The sequence below is a fragment of the Xenopus laevis genome, chromosome 5L (genome assembly GCF_017654675.1).
Source record: "Xenopus laevis strain J_2021 chromosome 5L, Xenopus_laevis_v10.1, whole genome shotgun sequence".
In the NCBI taxonomy this organism is placed as follows: Eukaryota; Metazoa; Chordata; class Amphibia; order Anura; family Pipidae; genus Xenopus; species Xenopus laevis.
The window spans coordinates 35828915-35841267 of record NC_054379.1 but is presented as its reverse complement, the minus strand read 5'-3'; the positions used below and the strand labels follow the sequence as shown (position 1 = coordinate 35841267).

The 12353-nt window shown below is 37.7% G+C and overlaps 1 protein-coding gene across 1 annotated transcript in view; it reads right to left on the bottom strand.

Moving 5' to 3' along the window:
* The window catches only part of LOC108716607 (acyl-coenzyme A oxidase-like protein), a 151287-nt gene that overhangs the window by 121041 nt on the left and 17893 nt on the right, over positions 1-12353 (bottom strand). Inside the window, exons 5-6 of the mRNA XM_018262858.1 lie at positions 9048-9146; positions 7164-7278 (exon numbers count right to left, since the gene is read on the bottom strand). Of these exons, the coding sequence (XP_018118347.1) occupies positions 7164-7278; positions 9048-9146 (214 nt within the window). The remainder of the gene's footprint in view (positions 1-7163; positions 7279-9047; positions 9147-12353) is intronic.

Sequence of the window (12353 nt, the reverse complement as noted above, 5' to 3'; positions counted from 1 at the left end):
GACGGCAGACTTCTTGAGCAGAAGTTTATTAAACAGACACGAATGGGAATTGAATCAAGAGATATTTCAAGGGATTATCAGAAGGTGGGGATTGCCAGAGATAGACCTGATGGCAACAAGAGGTAACAAGAAAGTGGAAAAATTCTATTCAAGGTTACCGGAGTCAACAGCAATAGCAACAGATGCAGATGAGACAGAACTGGGAGAAGGGCCTCTTATATGTATTTCCTCCAATTCCATTGGTGCCCAGAATATTGAAAAAGATAAGACAGGACCAAGCGAATGTAATAGCGATAATTCCGGATTGGCCAAGAAGGCCAAGGTATCCACTATTGAGGAGATTGACAATAGACAGTCCAATCAAACTACCTCTTCGTCCCTGGTTGTAGACACAGGGACCGATCTAGCATCCACCAGTTCACACGTTAACCCTCAAGGCTTGGCGTTTGAGAGGGAGAGATAAAGAAAAGCAGGTCTATCAACATCAGTTATTGATACCATGATGAATTCAAGAAAGAAGTCCACAAATAAGTCATACCAGAGGACTTGGGGAGTATTTATAACATATATGGAGAAGACTGGAATGCAGTTAAAGGATCTCACGATCACGGAGGTGTTATATTTTTTACAAATAGGTCTAGACAAGGGGCTCAGTATGAGAACCTTAAAGTCACAAGTATCAGCCATATCCGCTTTTTCAGGAAAATCATGGGCTCAAGAGCCAGCAATGATGCAGTTTATGGCAGCAGTGCTAAGATTGAGACCTCCAAGGAATAAATGTTTCACCTTCCTGGAATTTACTTTTAGTATTGGAGGCGTTAAAAGAACAGCTTTTTGAACCTCTGAATTGAGGTGTCAGAAACAATACTGACATATAAAACAGTATTGACTGCACTAACTTCAGCAAAGAGAGTTAGTGAATTAACGGCGCTATCAATTCAACACCCTTATATGGTTCTATCGACAGATAAGATCATTTTCAGAACCAACCCATCTTTTCTACCAAAGGTAGTTACGCCTTTTCATATAAAGGTAGATATATACAAGGTGGAGAGTATCGCCAGTCCTGTAACTGTCTCACTGGCGCTCCGTCCTAGCACCAAAATTTAGTAATGCAACTTCACCAAAGTTGAGAACAGACAGGACGCTGAAGCAGAATTACTGCTGATATGCTCTTTTATTTTCCACACAACATGTTTCGGACAGCATATGTCCTTTTTCAAGTGTGAATACAAGTGAATTACAAAACGATTTATATAGACCACACAGAGGTGAGTGTAACCACACCCCCCACCTGATAAATTAATTAGTAAGCATTAAACGATCCCATATGTGGATATATGTAATATATCAAAAGTTCATGTTGTGACAATCATATAAAACAAAGTGCAGGATTTCCCATTTTCAAAGCCTGGAAGATTAAAAAAGACTGTTAAATAAGTGTTAATAATAATTCATGTGTCTTAAAAATTTTAATATGTATCATAACCACATATATAAATAAACAAGTTAAAAACATTAGAAAACTTGATACAAAGCGGAAGCACTGCCTCGAATAGGCCTTCTGCTCAGGACACATATTGCACCACAAACATATATATATTAAGCTTTCCCTGCTGAAATATGCATTTCGAAAGAAGTATAATCTTACCCTTTAGAAGCGAAAATTTGATTTTCAAAATCTGTAAAAAGATTAAAAAATTGTGTTATCATAAGGCGAATTATAAAAAGGGTATTAAGCTCCAATGGTCATTAAGGCCCATGGGTGACATTGTGTTGAGTTTTTTAATCCATCGAGCTTCATGTTGAAGGAGCATTTTCTGAATATTACCCCCTCTTTTGGGTAATTTAACATTTTCCAATACAAGCCACCTTAATTGCATTTGGTTGTGACCATGAGACGCAAAGTGCCTAGATACTGGGGTGTCTGATTGGGTACCTGATTTAAAATTTCTAATATTACCCCTGTGCTCTTTAATTCGTTCTTTTACTGCTCTACTTGTTTGGCCTATATAGGCCAAACCACAGGGGCATTTTAGCATGTAGATTACGTTCTTAGTGTCACAGGTAGAAAAATCTCTTAGGTTTATAATGTTACCTCTAGTGGGATGATTCACTGATTCACCTTTAATAATCGACGAGCAACATATGCAGTTTAAACATGCAAATGTGCCTCTTTTTGGTGGTCCCCAAAATGTTGTTTGTCTTTTATGGTGTATAATGTCCGAAGGACATAAAGAGTCTCTAAGATTACGACCTCTAGTGTAACTAAAGATAGGATTTTGTTTAAAGGCAGACCCATATTTCGCATCCTGTTGCAGAATAGGCCAGTATTTCTTGATGATTTGTTCAATTTTTTTACTTTGTCTCCCATATTTTGATACAAAGGGAATTCTATCTATGTTCTGCTGTTTAGAAACGGACCCTTTCAAAAGATCCTGTCGATTAATTTTACTAATTTCTTTTTGTATCGATTTTAATTTTACCAAAGGGTACCCTCGTTCAGATAATTTGTGGGTAAGGGTGTCTGCAGCCCGTTTGTACTGTACGTCAGTGGTTGCTATGCGTCGTGCACGTATATACTGGCTTTTTGGTATGGCACCCAATGTATGTGGATTATGATAACTGGAATGGAGTAGTAGTGTATTACGATCTGTAGGTTTAGAGTACATTTCAGTGTAAATTTTACTGTCACAAATGCTCAATCTAACATCTAAAAAATTTAGAGATGTGTCAGAGAATTCACCAGTGAATTTTATAGTGGGATGGAACGAATTAGCCATAGTCAGCATATCTGTAAATACTTGTTCAGTACCTTGCCAAAGTATCAAAATATCGTCCATTCTTTTGAGAATGTAATACGTAAGGAGGTCCAAAAAATATGGGATGTAAGGGGTAATCCAAAGTATTTACACAATCTGTCTGTAAAGGAAAAGGAGGCTCTACATACTTTAACTAATAATTCAGCAATTATAATTAGACCAGCTGATAAAGGGGGTGCTATAGTCATAATGAACACTTCCCAGTATATGGAAGAGGCCAATAGACAACTGTCCATACCTGAACATTATGAGTTAGTATCTAATGACCCCGTTTGGGCAATCAAAAGGGAGGTGGATGGTCTGGTTACGGAAGCATGGGAACAAGGTGTGATTAATACATCAACTAAGGATTTCCTTATTACAGAACACCCCCGTACACCAATTTTACATCTGTTACCCAAAATCCATAAATCCCTGGCTAACCCACCAGGGCGCCCCATTATTTCTGGGATTGGATCGGTTCTGGAACCCTTGTCTAAATTAGTGGACCAATATCTTCAACCTATTGTACGTGGCATACCCACATGCCTTTTGGACACTAATGATTTACTTAGACAAGTTCAGGACATATCCCTCCCTAATACCGGTTTACGTCTTTGCAGTATAGACATACAGAGTCTGTATACTGCCATTCCCCAGAATGAAGGCCTCCAGTATATAGAAGAATCACTTCTAGAAACAAATATCGACCATCATCTAATCTATTTTCTATTGGATTGCCTGACCTTAGTATTACATAAAAACTACTTTAGGTTTGACGAGAAACTCTACTGGCAACGCCAGGGTACGTCGATGGGGGCATCGGTGGCACCATCCTTTGCAAATATTTTTGTCCACCACTTGGAACAAAAAATCTTTTTGAATGGTCCGTACAGTAAATATATTTTTAAATACTGGCGGTATGTGGACGATATTTTGATACTTTGGCAAGGTACTGAACAAGTATTTACAGATATGCTGACTATGGCTAATTCGTTCCATCCCACTATAAAATTCACTGGTGAATTCTCTGACACATCTCTAAATTTTTTAGATGTTAGATTGAGCATTTGTGACAGTAAAATTTACACTGAAATGTACTCTAAACCTACAGATCGTAATACACTACTACTCCATTCCAGTTATCATAATCCACATACATTGGGTGCCATACCAAAAAGCCAGTATATACGTGCACGACGCATAGCAACCACTGACGTACAGTACAAACGGGCTGCAGACACCCTTACCCACAAATTATCTGAACGAGGGTACCCTTTGGTAAAATTAAAATCGATACAAAAAGAAATTAGTAAAATTAATCGACAGGATCTTTTGAAAGGGTCCGTTTCTAAACAGCAGAACATAGATAGAATTCCCTTTGTATCAAAATATGGGAGACAAAGTAAAAAAATTGAACAAATCATCAAGAAATACTGGCCTATTCTGCAACAGGATGCGAAATATGGGTCTGCCTTTAAACAAAATCCTATCTTTAGTTACACTAGAGGTCGTAATCTTAGAGACTCTTTATGTCCTTCGGACATTATACACCATAAAAGACAAACAACATTTTGGGGACCACCAAAAAGAGGCACATTTGCATGTTTAAACTGCATATGTTGCTCGTCGATTATTAAAGGTGAATCAGTGAATCATCCCACTAGAGGTAACATTATAAACCTAAGAGATTTTTCTACCTGTGACACTAAGAACGTAATCTACATGCTAAAATGCCCCTGTGGTTTGGCCTATATAGGCCAAACAAGTAGAGCAGTAAAAGAACGAATTAAAGAGCACAGGGGTAATATTAGAAATTTTAAATCAGGTACCCAATCAGACACCCCAGTATCTAGGCACTTTGCGTCTCATGGTCACAACCAAATGCAATTAAGGTGGCTTGTATTGGAAAATGTTAAGTTACCCAAAAGAGGGGGTAATATTCAGAAAATGCTCCTTCAACATGAAGCTCGATGGATTAAAAAACTCAACACAATGTCACCCATGGGCCTTAATGACCATTGGAGCTTAATACCCTTTTTATAATTCGCCTTATGATAACACAATTTTTTAATCTTTTTACAGATTTTGAAAATCAAATTTTCGCTTCTAAAGGGTAAGATTATACTTCTTTCGAAATGCATATTTCAGCAGGGAAAGCTTAATATATATATGTTTGTGGTGCAATATGTGTCCTGAGCAGAAGTAGGCCTATTCGAGGCAGTGCTTCCGCTTTGTATCAAGTTTTCTAATGTTTTTAACTTGTTTATTTATATATGTGGTTATGATACATATTAAAATTTTTAAGACACATGAATTATTATTAACACTTATTTAACAGTCTTTTTTAATCTTCCAGGCTTTGAAAATGGGAAATCCTGCACTTTGTTTTATATGATTGTCACAACATGAACTTTTGATATATTACATATATCCACATATGGGATCGTTTAATGCTTACTAATTAATTTATCAGGTGGGGGGTGTGGTTACACTCACCTCTGTGTGGTCTATATAAATCGTTTTGTAATTCACTTGTATTCACACTTGAAAAAGGACATATGCTGTCCGAAACATGTTGTGTGGAAAATAAAAGAGCATATCAGCAGTAATTCTGCTTCAGCGTCCTGTCTGTTCTCAACTTTGGTGAAGTTGCCTTTTCATATAAATACAGAAATTGTATTACCATCATTTTTCCAGAATCTCAATCTGATCTAGAGAAAAAGTGGAGTAAACTCGATCTAGTCAGATGTTTATCTATATATCTGGAAAGAACGGCTAAGTGGAGAAAGTCGCAGCAGCTATTCATTATCTCTTCAGGAAGGGGACATGCAGCAGCAGCATCTACAATAAGCAGATGGATTATTTGGAGTATACAGAAGGCTTATGCTGCAAAAGGAAAACAGATGCCAGTGGGGATTAATGCCCACTCCACTAGAGCTGTAAGTACCTCATGGGCTATTGAGGCAGAGGTCACACCAAATGAAGTATGCAGAGCAGCAATGTGGAGCTCTTTCACAACTTTTCTAAAGCATTATCAATTAGATGTGAAGTCAACAACTGAGGCGCAATTTGGAGAAAGCGTTTTAAGGGCAGTTCAGTTGGCAGGACAATAAAAGTTTATTTTTTCTGGAAAAGCATAGATTGTTGTGTGCACGTAGGATTGAGAACATTTCGGTAAGTATGATATTAATTTTCTTTTATATTTAAGCCAGTGGGGTGTGTCAAATAACAAACTACTACAGTCATGCAGCTGGATTGTTAGCTTTAACTTGATATGGCTTTGCATTCTAGGAATACAGCCAATCATTACCGCCTGGTTCTTTAAATCATCCTAGTAAACGGTAAATGCAGGGCTAATATGGTTGTGTATCATTCTGCTTGCTGCAAATTCATCAATCACAGAAGACTCACTCATATCCATCTAGGAAATAAAAAAGCCATAGAGCTGTGAGGCCACACTGTGTTTGCTTCTTTGCCCCCAAACCGCAAAACCCCTATGGCACATTTTCCTCTCTCCTGCCTCTTTTCTTTCCCTTCCTTTATTATCTTATCTGCAATGTACTGTAATATAATATAATTTTAATATGATCAAAATAAAAAAACAATTTTTAGGGAGGGTAAAATGTTTTTGGGCACCTCCAGTGATTCTAGTCATTAGCCTGCTACCCCAGCTGGTGCTCATCTTCTTCAAAAAAAGGCACTACAGTTTGCTTAGTGCTCTCGTATTCTATTGTTGGTCCCAGATTCACATGTGTTCTAGAAGGGTGCGTGCACTGACTGAAATTTTTGGTGAAAGTTCTGTACTATTCTTATTCATAGAGGGCAATATCAACAGTCGAATTTTAGCAAGTTCGAGGTTAACAACCCAACAACTCAAATGGATTGAGTTTTTGGGAAAAAAAAATCAAATAGCTCGAATTGATCAAGTTTTCGAGTGAAACCCACCAAAATTCCTGAACATCATGAAGGCTATTAACATCTTCAAATATTTCAAAAGACCTCTGCCACTGACACCTACATGACCTCAATAGGTTTTACATGGTGTATATTTTTGGATTTGAACTATTTCCAGGGTCGGGGTATAATACTTTTTTTTTCTTAAACCTTGAAAAATTTGATTTTTTTAATCAACTAAAAATAACCTCGAAAACTCAATTTTTTTTGTGGAAAACACAACTCAACCCTTAATAAATCTCCCCCATAATCTTGCTCAAGTCTGATGGATGAAACCCTCAGCAGAAGTACCCCAAGAGAAGCAGATAAGCAACTAAAAATGCTGGAGGTGTCTAAGTGATTTTAGAATATTGTAGCTTTCCATGTTTTTTTTTTTTGTTTTGTTTTTAAAACGCTCATACAAACCTTGAGATTTCCCATGAATGATGAGTTGTGCAAATACAGCTGCATAATTCCCTCTTGTTGCATTACCGATATACATCTTTGCAGCATCTTCACAAGGAGTGTCTATTATAAACTCCTGCAATGTCACAAGAAAAGACAAAAAGGGATTGCAGCCATCACACAAGGGTCTTTTTTATATTTTTTTTAACAGAATTTGCAGGGAAAGAATGAGTTACCAGCTAATATAACCCTTAATCAGAAAGTGTATTGTGAAACCGTTGCTTATTATAAAAATAGGGCATTTGTTTTCTATATATTAGTATCTATACTGTACATAAAATGGGAGCTGTTGTACTACATTCCTCCAATGGGTCTGGGTTGAAATTTAGGTGACCATTGTAAGTTCAGGTTGGGTGTGGGTCAGACTGGGGAAGTACACTTCTCTGTTTCTGAAGATGCCCTTCCTTGGAATAAGAGGTACGCACAGAAGTGGTTTATGGGGTGAGAAAAAGGTGGATTGGGTGCAGGTCCTACAATTACAACAGGTTAGGGTCAGATGGAGGTAAAGGTTTTGTATGGGTCAGGTGGGGGTTGAGTTATTCCTGATTTGCAAACCACTTTTATCAATCCCTAAAAGTTAGTACAAATGGCTGGTAAAACTGTTTAGTGTTAAGGACTGTTGCCATGCAAAGAACTAATTCCAATATGGGTACCCTTCAAAACAGTGGTCCTAGTGTGTAATGGTGTGAATGTGACAGGAAATGTAGATTGTAAGCTCCATTGAGGCTGTGACTGATGAACAGTATGGTTCCCAAACTGTAGGGCTGAAACCCCTGGTAGGGCCTAGAGCAGTGGCAGGGGGCTCAGCTTGAAGTCTAGTTAGATAAGATCATTAGGGAATGACTATAGTGTGCTGGCACTATATATAAATACAGGATATAAATAAATAAATAAATGTAAGGAAAATAAATAAAAGTGAAGGCCCTTTAAAAAAATTTTTGTACAATTTGATCATTTTTCCAGTACATGTATGCAAATGCTCTTTACTGTTTTTCTGATATTGACATTTTTCATGCCCCCCCTAGAGCAGTTCTGGGAGGGGGGGTCAAAGAACTATGTAAACCAGTCTGATTTAATACATTAGTTGATACATTTCTTATCTTTGGCCCTGATGAGCAGATTTCCTGAGTTTTATTAAAAGTAGCTGTTAGGGTCAGGGCACACGTTCAGATTCAGGGAGATTAGTCACCTGGCGACTAATCTCTCCGAACTGCCTCCCGTCAGCTAGAATGTAAATCGCCGGCGGGATGGCACTCGGATTGCTTCATTTTCTGAAGTCGCCTGAAGTTGCCTCACGTGGAAACTTTGGGCAACTTCGGAAAACGAATCGCTCCGAGTACCATCCCGCCGGCAATTTACATTCTAGCTAGCCGGAGGCAGTTCAAGGAGATTAGTCGCCCCAAAGAAGAGGCGATTCCCCCCAAATCTGAGCGTGTGCCCTGACCCTTATAATCGATACAATAGTTGCTAATATTCCACAAATGCTGCTGAGAAATGTATCAACTAATGGAGGAAAGTGTAACAGTTCAGAGAGTCTGTTTCTGGATTACTAAATTTCCAGACTGAAACACCAGAGAGGAACAAGTTTAAACTTCAATATTACAAAAACAGTAAAAAAAAATTTAAAATAGAAAGCAATTGAGGAAAGTCATACATTCTTGTGCCAAATCTGCTCTGTGTGCACAACGGCTGATGCACCGCCTGTGAGTCCACTTAATACACAGCAGATAGATACAGATCCACTCCTATCAGTCACTTGCATAGAAACAGTCTAGTGTTACATTAGCCTTAATGCCTTAATTTATATTTTCTCATCGGCATTTGATTTTGGTAGCTTTTGCCTACCTGAGATTGTGGATCAAAAACTGCTTCTGTGAGAATGCCCCTAACATTGCTGCCGTGACCTCGCTCTGTCATCGCGAACATCCCAGTAAATGCGTGAACCTAAACACAATGAAAGACAGTACTTCATAAATCACTTTATATGTAGCAACCAATCTGACTGGTTGATCATCTGCTGCAGTTCAAACTATTTTTGACTCATGTTAAGCGCAACTGCATATTTTGAAGAATACAGCTCAAAGGTTTTGGGAATCAAATAACATATTTAGTTCATTTTGTAAGTTAAAGTAGTAGACAACTACTGCAGGAATTAGTGTGCTAAAAAAAATATCTGCAAATGTTAATGCTCAGCTTTGTTTTATTTAACAAACACAGGAACAAAGAAAATAGTAATTGTGGCCATATCAGGGCAAGTGTAGCCTAGGGCCTCTGATCTCATTAATCCTCCACTGAATATGATTTAAGACATAACTTTCTAGCTCCTCCATTATGCTGTTTTACATGTTCAATTACCATTCAATTACCATAACTCTTGTATTTGTCTATGTGAATTTTGTGGTCACAATCTCATTGCACCCCTGCTTAATGTTTTTAAAAATTAGTGATAAGCACAACTTTCCCTTGTTTGTTATAGTTCATATAGGAGCAGTGACCAGCTCCTTGCTCCAAAATGACTGCATTTGCATTCCCTTCAAAGGGGTTTGTTCACCTTTAGTATGATGTAGAGAGTGATCTTCTGAAACAATTTGCAATTGGTTTTAATTTTTTTAATATTTGTGGTTTCTGAGTTATTAAGCTTTGTAAACAGCAGCTCTCCAGTTTGCAGTTTCAGCAATCTGGTTGCTAGGGTCCAAATTACCCTAGCAACCATACATTGATTTGAATAAGAGTAATATGAATAGGAGAGGGTCTGAATAGACAGATGAGTAATAAAAAGTAGCAATAATAATAAATGTGTAGCCTTACAGACCATGTGTTATTTAGATGGGGTCAATGACCCCCATTTGAAAGCTGGAAAGAATCAGGAGAATAAGGTAAATAATTCAAAAACAAAAAAATGAAGACGAATTGAAAGGTTGCTTAGAATTGAGCATCCTATAACATACTAAATGTTAACCTACAGGTGATTCAACCCTTTAAGTTCTCCTTTCTCAAACCCTTCACAGTCAGAGTCAGATTGGACCAGTGAGATACTGGGGTAAAGCCAATGGGCCTCGGCTGACCCAGATTCGATCCCGGTGAATCCTGACGACATTTCCCCGACTGTTTATAAATGCCCATCCGCAGCAGGAAAAATAAAGTATAATGTATGCAGGGCTGTGTGGGCGGGGGGGGCATCAGATTGCAGCAGCAGGAATGCTGCATGCAGTCTTTATGTGATATTTGTGTTTCGAGAATCTTTTTTTTTTTTTTAAAGATCCCGTTGCTATCGCTGATACAACTGTTCCATGTGTAACTTTCTAATTGAAGAGAGCTAATGAGACATACAGGTGACTTTTTTAAGACCAAGGGCCAGTATACGTCACACACAGACTACTGTGTTTGTTTATTAAAGTACCCTATTCTCTGCTATATCTATGGGAAATTGTTATGCCCTTTAAAATAAGATTCTCTTGGAATAAAAAAATAAAACAATGAATGTACATTGCAAAAGTGCTTAGAATAGCACCCTTATCAATGTTACATACACTTTTTTACTTATCCTTTAACCATTTCCTCTTCTTTGCAACTTTTATGTGCCTAGGTCTTGTGTATTAGTAATTAAACATGAATATGCTCTTTTTCAGACTAAGAATAAATATATTCATAGACCTGAATGTGTCATTTCTATTCCCATAAAAAAAATCCGTCACATATTTTCAGAAGAAGCCCGGGCACACATGTGTTTCAGTTTTATCTCCATTTTCACATAGCAGAAATGTTACTAAGCAGGTGGAGAATATGAAGAAACTTCCCTATATTCCCAACTGCTGCGCTCAGTAACATCCTATTTGATCAGCAGACTGTGATTTCACCCAGCCTATCCGGACAAGCACGGAGCAGCAGGGTGAATGGGAGGCCTGAGCCAACATTATTTTACAGGCATTTCTGGAAACCACGGAAATTATACAAGGGAAATAAAGAAGTGAAGTAAGAAGCAGGTCTTCAGACAAAACAAGAATAACATCAACATAATACAGAGCACAAATCATGAACATTAGTGCAAAGAAGCTATACCTTAATAAAAGGTTAAAACAATGGATTACAAAAAGGGAACATGAAAATGTGCCTTTAATCTCAATTTAAAAGAAAATCATATTTTGTATGTACCATTTTTGCTCTTTATCTTATTGTGGTCCCTACACTTACTGTACTTCCTCATTGCTTCATGAAAACAATTCCTTCTGCACAGCCCCAGGCATAAATGACTTGTTTGTCATGTCATGAAGTGCCTGTATTGGGAGCACTATAACATCATATTTTCTCAGTGCTGAGCACAGCAGAGGGAAAGGAAAGTGTTTAAGGGGTTGTTAACTTTCCAAATACTTTTTTTCAGTTCAGTTGTTTTCAGATCACCAGAAATAAAAACTTTTTCAAATGCTTTCCATTTTTTCCAAAACTAAAGTTTAAAGGGAATGTCAACCCAAAAAATATTTTTTTTGCCTAATAGAAGAAAACATAATTTTGAGTAACTTTACAATATACATTCATTACAATATCTCTTATTATATATGTATTGCTATTGAAAGCAGTGTTTGTCTGTCCCTTTCTATAAACAAGCTGCTGTGTAGCAATGGTGGAAATTTAAAAAAGGCTATTTGGCACAGGTTAAATAGAGGATAACAGATAACACCATTATGTTCTACAGAGCTTATCTGCTGTGTAACCTGAGCCTTTTCTCCTTTGAATGGCTGCCCCCAATTTTTATTATATTTGTATTACTTTAAAACACTTTAATTTTCATATATTACTGTTCCGTTAAGGTGGCCATACACGATAAGATCTGCTCGTATATATCGAGGTTGACAAACGAATGCATCTGTGCCCGATATGCCCACTAACAGCAGGGAGATATCGGATTACAACAAAGAGAATGGACACAGACAGGTTGTAGGACCGCATCAACTAGCAACTGCCTGATCGATATCTGGCCGATTTTTGGCCTGATATCGACAAGGGAACTATCAGAAGCCCCCACACACAGGCAGATAAGCTGCCGAATCAGTCTAAAGGACCGATATCGGCAGCTTTAAACTGCCCGTGTATGGCCACCTTAAGACTTTTGCAACATTGTTTAAAATGTAACAGCCAGTAGTTAAGCAAATGCTG